Genomic DNA, 19,972 nt, shown 5'->3' with positions numbered 1-19,972 from the left:
CTTTATATTTGTGTAGCTATGATTATTAGAGTGGATTCTGGCATTCTCCAGCTGTCCTGGTCTCAGGCTTGACCCTGCTACAGAGTCCACGAATAATAATACTTCTATAAGTGCTGTAGTTAAAGTAGAAACTGATAGCACGGTAGTGTTTACATTCACAAACATAACCTTTGCACAAAAAAAGAAAAGGAATTGCTTAAATGATCACTGCTTTTTTCCTTGATTAGATCATCAGCCACAGTACTCTAAACAATCACAGGCCACATGATGCACCGCCCCATGCACCTCCTTTATATCCTCCATGCCAAGCACCACTCCTCTGGGCACACCTCTTCCTGCCACTACTCCTTCTACCTCTGATGGGCTAAGCACCCGGTTCCATAACCTGAACCCAGCCATTTGCCCAGCAAAACCCTCTGCAGGATCAAACCCTCCACCAACAGAGTCCTGCTCCTGTCCCAGCACCACAGATCCACCTCCGGGAACCTCCCAGCCCTTCCTGAAGTCAGAGCCTGAGGAGGCGAGGAGGTGGTCATTGTAGTGCCAGAATCGACCGTGGATAGAGGACCAAAGGACACAGACATGATGCCAGTGAGCGTCCAGAAGCGGTGACACCTGGAGACGATGATACACGGGGTCTCTAATGACAAAGTCCAGAGAGGGTGAGGAAGAAGGTGAGGATGGAGAAGAAACAGAAAAGGGTGTAGACGAAGACGAGGACCTATGTCCGTAAAGAACTAACTGATTGTCACTGTCATCGGTGGCATAGGAGAGCAGCGTGCCAATATGTGGTGTCTCCACACGAAGCCACAGGCACAGAGAGAGTTCAAGAAGAGCTGGTAGACTCAGGGAGAAGGTGACATAGTTTTCTGCTGAGGCCGAGGGGAACAACACCATGGAGTCCACGTTACAAACTGCAGACAGAGAAAGAAGATGCATTCGAATTCATCTAAACATGGTGCCAACACATACACATGAACAAACTGAACAGTGCATGGAAAAGCTAAAATGTTGTATGAATGCAACATCAAACTGAGCTAAACAGCAAAAACAGTTGCATGAGAGGCAGTACATGAAAGATAAAAGAGGGTTTACGCAAATCTATAAACAGTAAATGTGATGCTTTTCACTCGATGATAACATGATACAATTTTGAAATGTTTCTTTCTTTGACTTTTTCAGTATCTGAGTAGATACTTTACTTACTGGTTGCATCCCTCTTAGGAATTGGCTGTGCTGGGATCTTGTGCTTGAGAGGAATTTGCAGAAAGTTATGAATCATCGTGTGCCTTTTGTCCTCCTCTCCTTCATCCCATCCACTAACACTTGGCTTATAAGGCCGTAGAACCTCCGGACTGGTCCTGTTCTGTATGTCTTCTGGTGTATAATGGTTTGGAACATGGGGCAGCATCCTAGAATGCTGTTCGGGGTCTTGTAAATGTGGGGTTTCCTCAGGATGTGAATGGGAATGGGATGGTTGCTGTACTTGGGGATCAGTCTGGCCCTGCAATTGAGACAGAGCCTGGTGGGTGGTGTTGATGCTGGGGAGAGTTAGCTGATGCTGATGCTGGGAAGGATAGGGCTGTGTCTGTGCCCAAGTTTGGATCTGGGCCTGGGGCTGGGAAGGGTCTGGATGTGTTTTAGGATTTTCCTTTTGGACTTGTATTTGTAGATAAGACTCTGGCATCTGAGCTTTTGAATGTTTAGGCTGCCTTGCTGCATGGAGTTGGTCTGGCTTAGTTTCATGATCAGTGTCCGTCTGGATTTGGCTGCTTTCTTGCACTCTGGGTTGGATATGTCCTTCCAGAATCCTTCTACGCTTTCCTCCTCTATTTGTCTGACCTCTTCTGCATGGTTCATTGTATTCCTGAGGTGTGATGTTGGAGCTAACAGGCTCTCCCATCTTCTGCCTTCCATTCCCGTCTAGGACTTCACTGAGCCGGCCCTCGAGTTGGGCCAAACGTGTTGCCTGGTTTTTCAGGGATTCCAGCAACCCTTTTAGTCCAATCAGCAACTCATCACGCTGGATTTGAAGAGCAGCCAGTCTCTCCTCTTGACTTCGGAGCTCTAGAGTGAGGTCGAAGAAGTCCTGATCAGGATCGGCTGTCATTTTTTCAGTCTGGTGGCAGTTCTCCCTTAACTTTCTTTCCATTGAAGTCAGGCGACCCATCAGCCGCTTATTCTTCTTCTCAAGCTTCCTGTTTGTCTCCCTGTGGTGACAGTGTGAGAAAATATTTGATTAGGTATTCTTGTGTTCTTGCTTCTCAAATCCAGCTTTTAGCATCAGACTAAGGATGAACTGCTACATTTTATCATGTATGGCATGTAAATAGCTGAATGACCTGAGAAATTACAGTTCAAAACTAATATTACTTCTCAGTGCAGCCCTTCCAGTCTCCGAGAACAGAACATTTACCCCTGGTTGCTCTGACCTGAGATCCTCTATCTCCTGTGTTGTGCTTTGCTTTAGGTGTTCCAGGTCCTGTGATACATGGTGGTAATGGTCGTTCAGGCCTTGAACACGCCGCTTTAGCGCCTGCAAGGAACTCCTGTTCTGGTTCAGGGCCAGCATGTTCAAACGGGCTCGAGTCAAAGCCTGGAACTGTTGGAACTATCAGGGAAAAAAACGTTTTCATGAGTCTTCCTGCAGATGTTTGCTCTCTGACCTCAAGGTCAGGAAAATACTGAAAATCTCCAGTAAATACTGAAAAACACGTGTCACATGGTCGTGACAACTGATCATCGGGTGCTGCAAGAGATTTTCCATGATTTCAGTGCTTTTACAGCATGACTAATAACATGTATGACAGCAGAAGAGAAACAGTATTGCGAAACAGATATTCAACTTTAATCTGATAGTGTCACATAAAAAGTAAACAAACTAATAAAAAGCAAATGTTTGTGTTTCTTTTTTAACCCTCTCGTGCATTTATTCAACAACATTCACCCCCAACTACTCGCAGCAGATTGCTGCTCGGTCCTGAGCCTGGTTCTGTTTCTTTCTTAAAGGTGAGTTTTTCCTTCCCGCTGTTGCCAAGTTCTTGCACATAAGTGGTCATCTGAGTTATTTTAGGGTCTTTACCTTGCACTATACAGTAAAGCACCTTGAGGTGACTGGTGCTGTGATGCTGAGTCATTCCTGTACAAAAATGTCAAATTCCGCGATGATGCTTTTTGATGCTGCAATGAAAGAAATGCCAAAACTAACATGGAAGAACATTTCACAAGTGAGGTGTTATTTTGATTTTGATTTATTTTTGGTCATATGGCTATAGTCCTATATTTCAAACCAAACTTTTTTGGATCAGCTGAAAATTATGGTGATTTTCAGATTGTGTGGAGACCTCCCTATGGGCCCAGCTCCTTTACCTTCAGAACAGCCCTGATTCTTTGAAAACAAGAACATTTGTGGCCATATTGAAATGGTAGTACCACAGCTTTTGTGACTAGTGAACAGGGATGGATTTGAGTTAGCATAGGATATAACTAGCACAAAAAAAGTCATTTAAAATAAGCCGCATGCATGCAAAGGCAAGTAAAAATGTGAGTTTATGATACTGCAATAACTACTATTGTATATTATTTGCAATATAGGTAATAAGGGACTGACCTGCTCATTAAGTCGTTGGAGTTTCTGGGAAACTGGATCAAATCCCTGCACCTTTACAGTCTGAAGCTGCAGCAGAAGCGTGTAAACCAGGACCTGCATCCAGATGCCCACCACGAAGCTGCGCATGGTGCTGGGCAGTGGAGCAAGGATAGATGCAAGCTGTCGGTCTTTGTCTGGGAATGTGTAGTTGAAGGAGAAGAGAACGACATAGCTGAAAAGGGTTGGTCTTGAAACACACTATAAAACAACACTTTCCACAAAATCACTGGGGAGCTGGGAGGAAATGCAGATGGCTTCAGCAGGTGCTCTGCTTCTGTCTTTCTCCCTCTTTCACTGTCAAATACAAATTAATAAACACAAAAGAGAAATGAAGTGCCCGCAATAATCGGATACACAATATTTATTAAGTGTGTTATTATAAAAGCACATTTATTTTTATTTAAAGTGCTGGAAATGGTCATTCAGCTTTGGATATGAAGTTTAGATTTATTAAAAGCTTTCATGAACTTCCTCAAAACACAGCAATCTCAAAATATATTCTCATAAAAACATATTTTGGTTAACTGAAGTAAGTTCGCAGGCTTTTATGTGTGAACTTGTCTGTGTATGTGGCTGTAAAACTCATGATGTGTGGGCTGAGGGAGAAGCAGCTTGTACTTTCTTCTTCCCCTTGATTCTGCCTGGGGGGATCTGGCTCTCTTCATCTTCTGCTTTTTGTGCAAATGACCCAATCCAGGAATCCTTTTGCAGAGCCCTCCCTTCTGCTTTAATTCTTATGACTCAGTTGCAACACTGCAGCTTCAATCCGCAGTGCTAAACATGGAGAATCTCATTGCATCGATGCCAATATGCTACTTTAAATACACGCTCATGTTAAAGTGAAGTGTTCCATCAAAAGTTACACTGTTTTCCACATGTGAAAGTCTAGTGCAAACAGAGGTTTTACTTTCGCTTTCATTCTGACCTCCCACAAGTCCCACATGCAGCGTCAGTGCCTTTGTCATTTCATTGTCTCACCCTGGAAAGCCCTACACGGCTCATTGGCCACCAGAAGATCGAGATAATGCTTTGATCAGACTAGATGCTGTGCCGTACTCTTTTTTAAACAAACCTGGCTGTACTTTTATTCAGCCCTTTTCGTCTCCTTTTGGGTTTTATTGTTGTTTTTTTAAGTCCTTTGTTGAAAGCTGGGCAGTGTATTTTGGCACACTGTGATAACGTTTTATCACACGGTGCTTTTGTGGATTTTTGTATCTTTTTTTTTTTTCTTTTAAACAACAACTTCAGTTTCTTTCGTGTGGAGGATCATCAACGGTCAGAATCTTGAGTCCGGTTATAAAAACCTCCCATAAAGCAAACATGGATGAAGTGACTCCACTGCTGCCAAGACAATCAACATCATCCAAGGTCTGAGCTCACTGATTGTCATTTAAAATCCTATAAGCTTAAAAGATTTAATGCAGAAATAAGATCATGTCTACATCGCTTTGTTTATGGTCTAACGCAATTCTCATTTCAGACAGACAGTATTTTTAAGCTGTGTTTATAGTGTGGATGTCGAGCTGTTTTAAACTCTGAGTTTATGCAAATTATGTGAATAAACTAACCGTTCAGTGCAGCAGCTGAATGGAGATGTCTATCTGCAGCCTGACGGTTAACAGTCCAAATCTTTCTTTGTTTAACGGTAAAGTTGACATGTGTGAAAAATAAAAAGCATGATTTATTTTACAGTGTGATTCAAAACTCTGATGATAAATGAAAACTTGGCCCGAGTGAAAGAAATCCCACCTGTTACTATACTGATTTAACTTTCAATGAGAAACACAAACATCCCATCCTCTGACTTTGATTTGCTCATTGCTGAAATGTTGATTTCTCCATTCCAAGCAAACCGCTCATTTGTTTGTCTGACTGCAGTGTTGCATTTTAGGATGACCTCAACAGGAAAATGAAACAGAAGTCAAGAAGCTTGTGAACTCCAGACAACTTGCTTTATGTCACTTTCTTAACTGATTACTCAAGAATATTTCAATTAAGGGTGAATCCAGAGTTTCTTGTTCTGAATTTTTTTCCTCCACTTCTGGAAAACACCACAGAAGTAATCACCTGATAATTTTAGTGCATTTGTTCAACTGGTTTGATTACTTTTTGCTATTTTTGCACATTTAAATACAGAAAATACACAAATCTGTGCGTGACTTCTCTTCTGTAAGTTAACTCCTTTCATCACTTCCCACCTCCCTTTTCTGTCATGGTCCCTGCTCCTTCAAAGTCATGCAAACATGATCGCACACTTGAATAGAGCAGGTGCAGGGATAGGGATAGCTCAGTAGGTAGAGTGGTGGCCCCATGATCGGAAGGTCGGGGGTTCGACTCCACTGAACGGCTACCCTGAGGTACCCCTGAGCAAGGTACCGTCCCTACACACTGCTCCCCAGGCGCTGCATTAGAGGCTGCCCACTGCTTCACTGGGTGAATGGGTTAAATGCAGAGGAACTATTTCCCTATGGGGACTAACACGCACACTTTACTTTACACTTTTACACAAATGCAAGTGTAGAAAGATGGGTTTGGCTCAGTGTCCCATTTTTGTATGGCAGGGGCCTGATTGATGATAACTGAATACCAAAGCTTTCATTTTCTGCTTTTCAACCCTTTTGTTTCATGTGGTCACTTTTCTTCCCAAAAATCCAGCTGAGTTGCAACTCTTACTGGTATGTGACTTTTAATTAACCAAACTGCTTCACATAGGTTTGTTTTCCTATACCTAAACTCTTTCCATCTGTATTTTGTGAGACGCTCAATCTAAAATAGTTTCCACAATACTGCTTTTTAGTTATTCTACTGTCAATAGAAGAACTGTCATCAGTCATGAAGGCAATAATCTCATCCTTCATTTATCTTTGAAACTCAAAACATCAACCAAGCAAATATAGTTTTTAAATATTAGATATATTTTTCATTATTCATTATTATTTTTATTGATATTATATTATTTTTATTATTATATATAATTCCCCCCCCCCCCCCCCTTATATCTACTCTCTGGACAACATGCTGATTTTTAATTTATTTGGGATGACAAACCTCTCGGACACTTCCACACCAATCATTGATTCACTGAACATCCAGATCAGTTTCAACTATATATGTGCAGTTGATCTTGTGTTTGAAGGTGTCCACACCTCTTTGTCTTAGATTAAAAACTCTGGACTGTACCTGGCCGCATTTGCAGCGGTCCTGGGGAACTTCAACTCTGGTTACTCCCTTGTCTACCCGTCTCCCGTGCTGCCATATTTCCAGAGTCCCGACGCTGACCCTCGGCTCAGGATGAACACAGAGCAGGCCGCCTGGTTCGGATCTATCTACTCCCTAGGTGCTGCAGCCGGGGGGCTAGGGGCCATACTACTCAACGACATGATTGGACGAAAGCTGAGTATAATGATGTCGGCGTTGCCCACAACTATCGGGTTGGTCTCAGTCACAGCATACACAACATGAAGCCCTCTTTAACACTTTTAACAGACAGATTTGCATAGAATAGAATAGAAAAAATAGAAATGCTCTGTTATCATAGTACACATACAACAAAATTGTGAGTGCTCCACACAAACTGTGCAGGAATAAAATATAAATAGTATGACAGCAGAACAAGAGGAAGATTATAGCATATATTATAACATCGGTAATATTGTGTAAGCAGATCATTTATTTCTAAATTCTGTACTTTGATGCTATGACATCCCAACTTTAAACATTTGAAAACCTAAAATACCACTGAAAGCACATAATGCACTAAACTGGGATGAACTGGGAGCCAATGGAGCTGTTTAAGAACAGGTATTATATGTTCAGTGGATCTAGTTCTGAAAATAATACGAGCAAAAAACACCCAAGAGCTAAACCTCAGTCAGCATGTTAAATGAGCAGGGCTGAAAAATGATGGCTTATTTGGAAAGATTGCCAGGAGTAATCGTCTTGTCTTGGCAGCACTGCTTAGGTCTGCAAAGTTGCACCTGGTGATGTGTTTCATGAATATTACACTGTAGATTATTTATTTATTTATTTTATTTTTTTGTGTCCCGTTTGGATCTTTAGCCATCAGAATTGTTGTCTTAAGGCCAAGAAAGATGCCAAGCGGATTTATTTTACCAAGTGGATCATCATGGCCTTGCCATATTGGTCCATTTGATTGACCTTTATTATAATTATGAATTTATTTTATTTTCAGTTGCTACAAACGGGACAGACATGACTGGGGGATAGGACAGGGAGAAAGAATGAAAGAAAGAGAGGGAGAGAAAGAAAACCAAAGGGGAGAAGAGACGGTGAGAAGGGGGGGAAGAAAGAAAAAAAAAACAAAACAAACAAAACAAAACAAAACACCTGGATCACCTGTATGGAGAAAAAAAACAGAAGAGAAAGCAAACAACAAAGAGCAACATAATAAAAAACAGCACCATCACAATAAACTAGCTAGCAGTAGATAATCAGTAGATACTAAATAATAAACGATATTGTGCAGCACGCAAGATAGACAGCGCACAATGTGCTTTGAGGCAGCAGCCAAGAAAGCTGTAGTCCGCGTCTGTGAACACCCGTGTGTACACCTGTGTGCATACCTGTGTGGATCAGCATGCTTGCATTCCAAAGGTTTCTCCATGTAACGATCTGCTAGGGAGTGTGGGGAGCCACAGCCCCGTCCACCAGGGTATGAAGCAGGTATGGAGGAGATCCAGGCCCCAGATATCCAGAGGCCCCAGAGTACAAGGACCCGAGGAGGACCACCAAAGGGGGGGGAAACCGTGCCACCCTCCTGGGAAGAGCTGAGTAGAGCCCCAAAGGAGAGGTCACCCCGCAGCTACGGAGCAGAGGCCAGAGGGGGTTGCAGTGGCGTGCCCGCGGGCTCTGCCAGCAGCCAGCTGTGCCAGAGAGGACCGAGCTTCAGGCCCGCCAGAGGCCTGAGGGCATCCCACCCCCCGGAAGGAGCCCAGCCGGGCCACAGGCGCCCGGCCCCGCCAATCGGCCACCAGGAGTGAGCCGGTACATACATGAGCGCCCAGCCCCAGACGACAAGGACCACCAACACACCAACGTCTGAGGGCATCAGCCACCGGCAGGGAGTGTGGTGAGGGGAGATAGGCCTCCGTACTTTAGAGGGCCTGAGATGTACCCAGAGAGGTTGAGTCTAAGACCCAACCTGACATATAGACGAACAGGCACACGCGGACACAGACGTGCATTCCCACCCCATATGCACAACCAAATACTCGGCACTCACCCAACGTGTAGACAGACACAAATAGACACTGCACAGACAGTCGCACTCCCCAAACATACTCTATATCCCTAGATTATTTATTTTGAATGAATAAACTGTGTATGTGTGTCTCAGGTACATGCTGATGGGAGGAGCTATAAACTTGTCCATGCTCCAGGTGGGCCGTTTCCTAACTGGCGTTGCCGCGGGGATGACTGCAGCATCCATTCCTGTAGGTAACCATGGTTATTATAATTTTTTGTATTCTCTGAGTCCCTAATACGTATATGAATACCTGACTACAGCATCCTATAAAAATGTTGACAAAAGTGTTCAGTGTTCCCAGAAAAGTATTAAGAGATTGCAGTTAATTCATCCAGTTTTAAAAACACTGCATTAAAACTAGATAGACAGTCACTTCTCACTAAAATGAATAAGTCATGTGTGAGAAAGCATGAACATAGTTTGTCTAACATGTCCCTCATTAATGGGATAAGCTACACCATTGGTTACTTTTATGACAAGTGCAGAACTGAAAAGACAAGTGAGCTTAAAGTAAATTTGCATCATCAGAGCAACCAGGTTTGTCAGGAAGAAAAAATCTAGTGTCCTGTAAAGCTGGAAATATTGTTAAGTTAAAAAAAATGGAGTACTGAATCTCACCTAGACCCACAGAGCATGGATGCATGAGTTAAAACAACTTTGAGAATTTCCACATGCTAAAGAAACTAGATGCAACTATTATAATGGTAAGCGCCTCTTCTCTTCTCTTCTCTTACATTTAATTAAACACTTAAACTTTATGCACTTGATATAAACTGAATGTAAATCAGTCAAGTAAATTTCACTGAATATTTTACATTTTACGTAACACAAATTACATGTAAACTTTACATGAATTCCAGAATTCCTTTTATGCTGAATAACTTATTTAGCAGGTGTGCTTGTACCGTCTTTGTGAGTCATCTCAGTGTAGTTGAGTTGCTTTTTGGAGACACTACTGGCATCTTTTGACTTACTCTCTGAATTTGTACTAGTTGACTTTATGCAACTGTGATATTATGTGTGTTTGCAGGTTTACATCTCAGAGATCTCCCACCAAAAAGTGAGAGGAGCTCTTGGCTCCTGCCCTCAGATCACAGCTGTAATTGGGGCCCTGGCGCTCTACGCTCTTGGTAGGAACAAACGAGTGCTGGTGCATACCTAGTTATGCCAGCTTTATACATAGTTAGCTGTCTTTGCTAAAATTGGTTGTGCATCTTACTTTTCTTGCTTTTAATGGTATTCTCATATAAAACCGTGTTGTGATGTTTTAAGTGGTGTATCTTAAAAAAGAAACTGCCTCTCTTTTTTTTTGTATACAATGGACAGGTCTGGTGGTGCCATGGAGGTGGCTGGCTGTGGCAGGCGAGGTGCCAGCTGTGTTGATGGTTGTGCTGCTGGCGTTCATGCCCTCCTCCCCCAGAAGGCTCCTCTCAATGGGCCGGCAGCAGCATGCTGAGAGGGTGCTCCGCTGGCTCAGGGGAAATCAGTATGACGTCCAGACTGAGCTCCTTGCCATACAGGTAAATAGGCAAGCAGTTGATTTACTGGGTTTCATTGGAGATGAATATGAGACACCTCAGGATACATCCTACAGGGTTCATAGACATTAACACATTTGTTGTAACTCCATTAATGCAGCACAGCATCGACACACAGCCCAAAATCACATGGTCTCAGCTGGGAACACCAACCTACTACAAGCCAATCCTGATCTCAGTGGGGATGCGTTTCCTGCAGCAGATGACAGGCATCACACCAATCCTGGTTTACCTGGAGCCCATCTTTAAAAAGAGCAATGTCCCCCTGCCACCCAGGTTGGTGGTTTTTAGCCTTTTGTGCTTTAATGATAATAACACAAATGATACATCTAATTAATCATTTAAATTGACTTTGAAACTCAAGAATAATCACGAAACACATCGAGTTCGTCTTTAAACTCCATATCTGTGTTTCTGTATCTGCCAGGTATGATGCTGCCATCGTGGGTTTGGTGCGCCTCGGCTCTATTGCCGTGGCAGCTTTTCTGATGGACAAAGCAGGACGCAAGGCTCTGCTGTACACATCGAGCATGCTGATGTTTTTGTCCTCTCTGACTCTCACCATGGTTTCTCACACCACACCTTGCCCTCCTGGCCCTGCTCCTCCAAACCACACCGCTCCGGACTACACCTCCCATAATGATTTTGGAAGCACTTTCATGAGCAATGCCCAAACTGCAGGGAGCATCTTGCCGATCATTTGTACCGTGGTGTTTATATTTGGTGAGTTCTGAAAGCAACAGATATTTAATTATTTGTTTCTGGCAGTCAGTGATGTGGTAATGAGAGGTGCCAAGGGGGAAGCTGTGAGTCTCCCGCTATAGTAAACAGCTCAGCAGCTCTTGGATGGACAAGTATGACACTTGGTAAACTTGTTATCTATGGCTTACTGACCACATGGTTCTTCTCAGTGGTTCTGATTATAACAGGCTGACGAGTAAGGGATAGATTGTCATAACATTAGTTACAGCTGCATCCATAAAGTATTTGAGTGCGTCACACAGACGTAGACTCCTGCTTATCAGTGTTAAAAGCTCGACCATGCGGAAAGTCATATTATCTGTAAGATTATACAGTGAAAGTACCTGAAAATCAGTTCTGCCAATATGGTTGAATTTGCCATGGCGGCGCCAATGACTGTATATCAAAGATGGACTTGAGCAGTTTGGGGTTTTTAGGTCGTTGTTTTTCTAGCGTCAGCCTCAAGTGGTCATTTAAGGAACTGCAGCTTTTGACACTTAAGCATCAGCTTTATTTTTCAGCAGCAGAGATTACTGCTTGGTAACAAACGCCATAAACAATTAAGTTAGCATTTAAACAAATACATGTATACTTTTATGGGTTGTAGAGGAGAAACTTAGTAACCTGTCAGGCATGTGCTTTGTGTAAATTACATCACGGGTGTTAAATCATCAGCTCTGTTATATTTAACTATTGGAGCCTCATTAACAGACTATGACGTGTCAACATTATATCCTCATAAAAATATGATGGACAAATATGTTGTCACACCTGCTCAGCTGAGGAAACCCCCAATGATTTACATGTTGTAGCATTAGCATGCTGTACTGTGCTTCTTCCCTTCAGGGGTTTTGTTTTCAGACGTCGTTAATCACACCTTAAAGAAATGTCCCAGTCTGAACATCCTAAAATATGCTGTCTCTGTGCTGTGACTGTGCCTGACAAAGGGCGTCTGCTGCTTTCATTGTCTCATGATGTCATCTTCTTTAATGTGGGCTGTTAGCTTTATTATCACATTGTTGGTTGTCTCCTAGGATACGCCATGGGATGGGGCCCAATCACATGGCTGCTAATGTCAGAGGTGCTTCCACTGGCTGCCAGGGGTAAAGCTTCTGGTGTGTGTGTCACCATCAGCTGGCTGACGGCCTTCGGGCTCACGCACGGCTTCACACACTTAGTGGACACGTACGGCCTGTATGCGCCCTACCTGCTTTTCACGGTGGTGTGCGTCGTCTCTCTGCTCTTCAATGCTGTGTGCATCCCAGAGACTCGCAAGCGCTCGCTGGAGGAAATAGAGAACTACTTCAGGACGGGACGCACGTTCACCATCAACCGGTCCAGCTGAGGCCTGCATCAGTCTCATTCACATGATGTGCTTATAAAGCAGGCATGGGGGTCTTAGAAAAATGATCTGAGAGCTTGAGAGATTCGAATCAATCAAACTTAACCATCATTAAAGACTGATTTCAACTAGCTAAAAATAGTTATCACCAACTCAAGTAGGTTCCCATTTAGGACCTTCATTAAAGGTCAGAGCAAATACACATAACTGACAATTTTAACAGCTACATTTTATCATATGATTACTTTATCATCTAATCATCTATTTTTCATCTAATTGTGGTAATAATTTTTATACACTAGTCTAGAATAATTACAAATTACAAATAATATACCTCTGATTGTTATTTTGTAGATTTATATATGTCAGACTTCCAGCACAGCTTGGAAGCACTACTGTATGATACACAGAGACAAAACTACTGAAACAATGAATAAACAAAGCTCTAAACTAAACTTCCCAGAGGAAGTGGCCAGAGGGAGAGCACAGCAGTAGGTCCACAGAAACATTTACTAGAAAAAAAGACAATTTTCTACAAATGAAAAAAAAAAACTTCTGTTTTTAATTACGGGACAGTCTGATGTGCTTTTTCTGTCATTTTATAAATGTATTTCTTACAATTTAAGCCCAAAGAGTAATGTTGACGGCAATGTTTGTCTTATCACTGGAATAATTTAGACATACTGTTGAAGATGCCCTTCTGTTTTCTTATTAAAAATATCTGAGGGATTAAATGTGCATTTAAACTTCTTTACATTGGCATGAACAGCGAGTTTAAGAGGTGCAGCCCACTTGAGATCAAAGCTGGCCCGCGATGTAAAATGAATTTGACATTCCTGATGTAAACCATGCATTTTATTTATTTGAACACATTTTGCCCCTCCCTTCCTTCCCTCCCCATCTCCGGCTGCCTCCCTCTTCCCGCTCCACCACAATCACCCACACATGCAGGGCCTTGGGGTAAAGGTGTGTCACCAGGGTGCAGGGGAGGCATCCCCCCCTCTGTCCCCTTCTGGCTTCTTGTGCCCCAATTTTATCCCACAACTTAGACATTCACATTACTCACACTCTCATAACACATACATATAGGATCTTGGGGGTGGGCACGCTACACGGACTCCAAAAGACCATCAGGGTGTACACCTCACCCCTGGCGTCGTTGCCCACCTCTCAATTTTAAATACACGTAGACATTGAGGGCTGGCAGGAGGGGCTATGTGCTTACCTGCTGCTCTCTGGCAGGTAGCTCCATGCCCTCCTGGGTTTTAAATGCACCTTAGAACACACATGCATCAACACTACATATGAGCGGGCAGAGGGAGGTTTTGGAGTCTTCTCTCACCCCCGTTCTCTGCGACCTGCTGGAGTGGGGGGCTAGGAGGAGGAGTTGGCCGTCCGACTGCGGTCTGGAGTGTGGGGCCTCCCTGCTGCTGCGGAGTCGGGGCGGTCTGCCTCCCCACCGCAGGGAAAAGGGTAACACCACCTGGGTCTGGGTGCAGTTCCCCCTCCAGACATCGGTGCGTTGGTGGTTCTTTGTGTCCGGGGTGGGCGTCCAGGTACACACCGGCTCACTCCTTGGTGGCTGCTTATCGGGGCCTGGAGCCTGGGGCTCGCTCGGGCCACTTCGGAGGTGGGGTGCCCCCGGCCTCTCGGCCTGGGGCTCGGTCACTCAGGACAGCTGGCTGCCGGCGGAGCTCACGGGCGCGTCACTGCAACTCCCCCTGGCTTCTGCTCCGCGGCTGCTGAGTGAGCCCTCATCTGGGACTCTCCTCAGCTCTTACTGGGACAGTGGTCGCGGCTGCCCCTCTGTTGGTCTTCCTTGGTCTCTTGTGTTCTGGGGGCCTCTGGATGTCTGGAGTTTTGATCTCCTCCATACCTGCTTCATGCCCTGGAGGACGGGGCTGTGGCCCCCCCACACCCTCTAGCAGATCATTACATGAAGGAACCTTTTAAAAACAAGCGCGTCCATGCTCACAGGTGTACACACGGGTGCTCACACACACAAACTACACCCTTTTTGGCTCCTACCTCAAAGCACACTGTGCGCTGTCGATCTTACGTGCTGCACAATAATGTTTAATATTTAGTATTTACTGTTATATTCCCATATATCATCGTGATGTTGTTTATTGTATTGCTCTCGTTTTCTTCTGCTTGTTTTCTTTTTTCTTTCTCAACAGGTGATCCAGGTGATTGATATATGTATTTTTTTTGTCTGCTTATTTAGTTGGTTTTTGTTTTTTTGCCCTTTATCCCCGTCCCTCTTCTCCGCTGTTTTTCCCCCTCTTCCTTTCTCCCTTTTCTTTTCCTCATTCAAGTCTGTCCCGTATCTAGCAAGTGAAAATAAAAATAAATAAAATAAACAATAAAAGGTGAATCAAATAGACCATTACGGCAAGGCTGGGATGGTCAATTTGGTAAAGTAAATCCGTTGGGCATCTTTCCTCGCCTTTAGACAATAATTCTGATGGCAAAAGAACCAAATGGGACAGGCAAAAAAAAAAGAAAAAAAAGAACACATTTTGGCTAAAAAGGCCTTTTAACCCCCCCAAAAGAGTTGACCGGCAGAATATCTGGCAAAGAAGAAGAGCACACTGCCACCTGGTTTAGTGCAGCAGTGGCAGGTGTGGTGCAGAGACATAGGGAAACATAGGGCAGGGACTCCACCTTAAAAACATTATTTTGTTCGTGGAAGAATCATTCTTGAAATCACACACACGGTCTGTTGGCACTTATAGAGCTCCGTCAAAGGCTTAAAGTAATAATAATAAGTGGGAGCATGTGCATGAAAACTTATTAATCAATGCATTGAAAAAGTGGGCTGTCAGCTAAGGGCAGAAAACGTTGGCATCAGGCTGGATGTGACTCAGCAGGCCGAGTCACATGCCGCAGGGCGCAGTCAGTGTTCAAGGTTTGGGTCTGACTCACCGTCCAGTGTCACCACATCCTCCCAGTTGTTTAGTAACACCACAGAAACGAACACACACGATGCTTTGCAAAAGTTTAAGGCGCTCTGAGTTAAGTGTGAACCTCTTCTGTGGAAGCTGTCTCAGTGTCTCCTCATGAAATCTCACATTGACCTCACTGTGTTAGGACCCAAACTCTAAGAGTGGGACACCGTAGGTCACAGGGCTTCTTGTTCTTCTTGTCATGCTGCAGGGTGAAATGGGAGCAACCGGATGCTTCCATGAAGGTTGTCAAAGCATCTTAACTGCCTAACTTGAGTGACAAGCGATCAAAGAATGCTTGGGAGCGGTAGGGACACCTCGACACACGTGTGTGACACAGTGTGCGATTGTGTAGGGATGTTTAGAGACGTTAAACACCCACATTTGCGAGGAAGGTTACAGGTGTGTTTAATAACTGAGGTATTGTTTTTTCCAATGCGAATGAGTCCAATTAGGTGACACATGCGGTTTGCTCCTTATAAAATCAAAGAAAAGCTTTGTGGAAGCTGCTGTGTTGAATGGTGCGAATCTATTGATCTCATTTTTTACGTATAGATTGGAATTAAATCACTTATAGACAGATTTATAAGAGATGGCATACAGAAGGATTTCCAAGGACCAACCCGTTGACCCTGATTCAACACCAGAACCAACACATGAGCTTGTTAGATGAGCATTCCTGGAAGAAATAGTTACAGCAACACTAAAGTCTTAACACACACAAACCACAAAAAGGTACAAGTTCCTCAAGATGAATGGCCTCTTCGACGGCCTTTTCTTGCCTGCAGCTGAGGCTTTTCTATCACATTGTTTAACGTAAAGCAATTCTATAATAGATTTCTTTATTATCCATATTTTGCATTTTATGAACTGTTTTTTGGACAAATATACACAAAATGAACAACAAAATAAACATTTTTGTAGCCCTGCAAAAGTATCTCATGCTTTCTTTTTGCACCAGTGTGTACTGTAGGTCTGAAACATGTGTAAGAATAATGGTGACCGTGTAGGGTTACATTTATTTGCTCCAGTCTCCTTAGGCACTGTGTAAACGTTAAGAATTCATTTGCATGTCACTGAGTGAAATTAATACTTGATCCTCAAATAACCTTTTTGGTTGGGGGTGGTAAGACGTTTCTTATAGTTGGTCAAGTTCGCACACATTTTTTTTTACTTGGCTGCCACTTGACAACTTGAAGTTTCATCTCGCTCCACAGATGCAGATGCTGTTTCAGATTGAGGTCTGAAGACCAAAACCTTAATGTAATTTTTCTTTAGACACTCTTGTTGCCTTGGCAGTATGTTTTGGGTTTTGTCATGGTATCCATCTTCAGTGTTGAGGGAGTTTACTTGGAGTGATACGCAGCACTTCTGTTCTTCCAAACATGCCAGGTCAAGTTGCTGTCAGAGAGTTTGATTTTGCTTTCATCTCACCACAGTACTTTCTCCCAACCTTCTTTCAGTCATATATATGTTTATTGGCAAACATAAGTCAGGCCTGTACATGTGCTGTCTTGAGCAGGGGATCCTTGGGAGCTTGCAAGATTTCCGTCCACTATGGCCCAGTATGTTACCAGTGGTGCTCTCGGTGACTATGGTCCCAACTGCCTTCAGATCATTAACAGGCTCCTCCTGTTTTGAAAGGTTTGGGATCATCCACCACCTTTCTCATGGTCATTCTTATCTCATGAAAAAGATCTTGGATGAAGTTCGATTGAGAGTGCAATTGATGGTCATTTTAGATTCATTCCATTTTCAAATAATCACACCAATCTTCTTGCTGATGGTCTTGTATTCTAGCCTTGAGTAGTTGTACAGTTTTATCCCTGATGTCCTTTGAAACTTTTTGGTCTTGCCGGTGGTGGTGGAGAGGTGGAATGGAAGAAACTGATTCTGTGGACAGATGTACTTTATGATTGATTGATTGATTGATTGATTCTTCCTGGGTGAGGTGTTCCAGGCATATGCCACTGGGAGGAAGGCACATCTTTGTTTTGGATCTCCTCGCTGGAGAGATTATATCTCTTGGCTGGCCTGGAAACACCTTGGTGTTGGATGGATGGATGGATGGATGGATGAAGATTGTAATCGTTGTGCCTCATGGGCAGACAGCCCCTCTGTGGGAGGCAAAATTCTGTCTGGGTTATAAGAGATCAAATACTTATTTCACTCATTCATATGAAAATCAGTTTAGCAGTTTAACTTTTGTGTAATGGTTTTTTTTCTTAATTTTTGGCTAAAATTGTGTCTCCCTCCATTAAAATTAAACAACAAATAAACAATAAATATAAGATACTGTAATTATTTTTCTATAAGTGAGCAAACTTACAAATTCAGCAGGGGTTCAAATAATTATTTCCTACACTGTGATTCATAACCTGTTCTGAATTTCCCATTAGTTAGATCCCTGATTATTAGGCCGTCTACTTAAGACTGAAAACAAAAGACTAAAGGCTAAAACCTTGATAGCCTTGTTTTCTTTATCAGCAGATCTAAACTTTCTGGTACTAGCAGATTTACATCTCAAACCCACTTTAGATTATTCTCACTTTAAATTACCAGTTTTGTGAGTAATACTATAATACTAGGTCATTTTAATCAGCTCTAACTAACAGAGTTTACTTCCCTTTGTTCCCTGCAGTCTTCAGTTATAAAACTGGAATTGCAAAATGGGCTGTTACCATTATCATTGTCATTATTATCATCTTTAACATTGTGCCTGGCTAAAAGAAAGGATCAAATTGGATGAACCCCTGCCCGGGCATTTCCTGCTCTCAGTTTATATAAAACAGGGCAATAAACACAAACACAAATTATATTGGAAACCCATTCTTTCTAAGGAATGTCACACTCTTTGGGGATTGGTCAATCGCTGGAATGTTGCTCATCTGGCCCATCGAAACATACACACACTCATTCACGTACAATTACCTCACCCACTTGTCATAATTCAGACACACCCAGCACTCTCACCCATACCTGTACGACTGACGTTCCAAACGACTGTTTTGGGGTGAGGATGGGATAAACAAACCCAAATAAATATATGTAATAGTTTTAATGAAAACTCTGATATTGCATTGCAACCCAGGATTTCCTTTATAGTGCAGATTTTCCTCAGATTCCTCTCAATCCCAGGTGTTATCAGTGTTCCCCTTATAATTCATTTCCCCATGCTTCAAAACTGAAACATTTCACCATGTTCTACCTTTACATTTTCTATATTTTCAGCCTGTTTCATTAAAATTTCCTTGACCTACTTGTAGCATTTAGAATATGTGCTTCATTAGTCTACAGCGATGAAAGGTCAGCGGGGTCGACCCTGTCGAAATGGGTTTCTGTGTTGGGAAACAAGCTGTAAATCTCACACCACAGACATGTAAGGTGCACTCAGGCATGTCACTGAACCCCCAGGTGTACTCTGCAACCCAGTGACGAACATAAAAATGTGGTTAAACTGCTCTAAGGTGCTTTGGAAAAAAAAATCAAATCTTTAAGAACATCTTGTAAGCTGAAATGACGCCAACATGAAAAAAAACAAGAAAAAGAAAAAGAGGCAGTTCTCAGGTTTTCACCCGCATTACACAAAAGGCCCGCAGGGGGAGAAAAAAGTACTACATTTGCTGTGAGTCACTGAAGTGAGGGCAATTTTATATTTATTTTTATTGGCAAACCCAACACCCCATCATTCATCCCCTTATGTTGCCTGCTAAAAACAACAAGCAGCTGAGCTGGAGGGTTTGAGTTTTTCTTTAATCTTTTCAGGTTTTTATATTAAAAAAACAAGAAAATTCCATTTTTATCTAAAGAGTAACACTTGTAACACTACACGTGTGTGAAGAGTTGGAAGATAATATCAAAGCAGATCATATTTACATACAGTTGTAGCCTTGTATTTAATGTATTTATTTGAGACTGGTGTATTTGTTTTTAACTTTTAATTTAAAGAATATTTTTTGTTGTTTGAAATACCTGAATCTACTCAAATTAGTAAGCCAACAAATCTGAAATTTAATACACTTCATCTTAGATCATTTAAATTTATATGACATTTATCTGAGGAAAGCTATCTTAGGCTTCACATTTTCTGTCTTTGCATACAGTATTTTAGGTTTTACTCTCTTCAGTATCAAGCATACCAGCTCCACAAGGCCTTACTGGGACAAAGTCTTCCTTAACACCAAGTGTATCATATTTGTGAAGTTATATGTAGATGATGTGTGTAAATTTGTCAGGAAATTCAGGCTTTACAGGGTTAATATGTTTCTGCAAACGACCACAATCACACTGACATCACTACAAAACTTTCACCGAGCTCCGAGGCCTCCAGCCCAAGTGCATGGATAAAAGGAGGGTCTGAGGTGACTTAACTTCTACCACTCAATACCATTAAACATATTTGCAACAGTAACAGTACACTCATTCCCCCACCTCTCCCCCCTCCATAGAGCCATCACCACCTTCAAACTGTTCACCTACAACACCCCC

The 19,972-nt window shown here is 42.7% G+C and overlaps 2 protein-coding genes across 2 annotated transcripts; one reads left to right on the top strand and one right to left on the bottom strand.

The window, feature by feature from the left end:
- Nucleotides 1–44: 44 nt before the first annotated feature.
- On the bottom strand, nt 45–3,736 carry LOC102291547 (pentraxin-4). The gene is made up of 4 exons (XM_005950870.2): nt 3,611–3,736; nt 2,433–2,611; nt 1,207–2,210; nt 45–914 (listed from the first exon to the last, which is right to left on the bottom strand). Exons 1-4 carry the CDS (start codon nt 3,734–3,736, stop codon nt 232–234), a joined length of 1,992 nt encoding a protein of 663 aa, XP_005950932.1. The 3' UTR covers nt 45–231.
- Nucleotides 3,737–4,606: 870 nt separating this feature from the next.
- slc2a6 (solute carrier family 2 member 6) lies at nt 4,607–13,415 on the top strand. The gene is made up of 8 exons (XM_005950866.2): nt 4,607–5,017; nt 6,809–7,080; nt 9,006–9,102; nt 9,946–10,045; nt 10,242–10,435; nt 10,554–10,729; nt 10,881–11,176; nt 12,229–13,415. The coding sequence occupies exons 1-8, from the start codon at nt 4,970–4,972 to the stop codon at nt 12,537–12,539; spliced, it is 1,494 nt and encodes a 497-aa protein (XP_005950928.1). The 5' UTR covers nt 4,607–4,969; the 3' UTR covers nt 12,540–13,415.
- The last annotated feature ends 6,557 nt before the right edge of the window (nt 13,416–19,972 follow it).

The sequence above is a fragment of the Haplochromis burtoni genome, unplaced genomic scaffold, assembly GCF_018398535.1.
Source record: "Haplochromis burtoni strain Fernald_Lab_line unplaced genomic scaffold, NCSU_Asbu1 Contig_866, whole genome shotgun sequence".
Taxonomy (NCBI): Eukaryota; Metazoa; Chordata; class Actinopteri; order Cichliformes; family Cichlidae; genus Haplochromis; species Haplochromis burtoni.
This window is presented reverse-complemented; position numbering and strand designations above follow the sequence as displayed.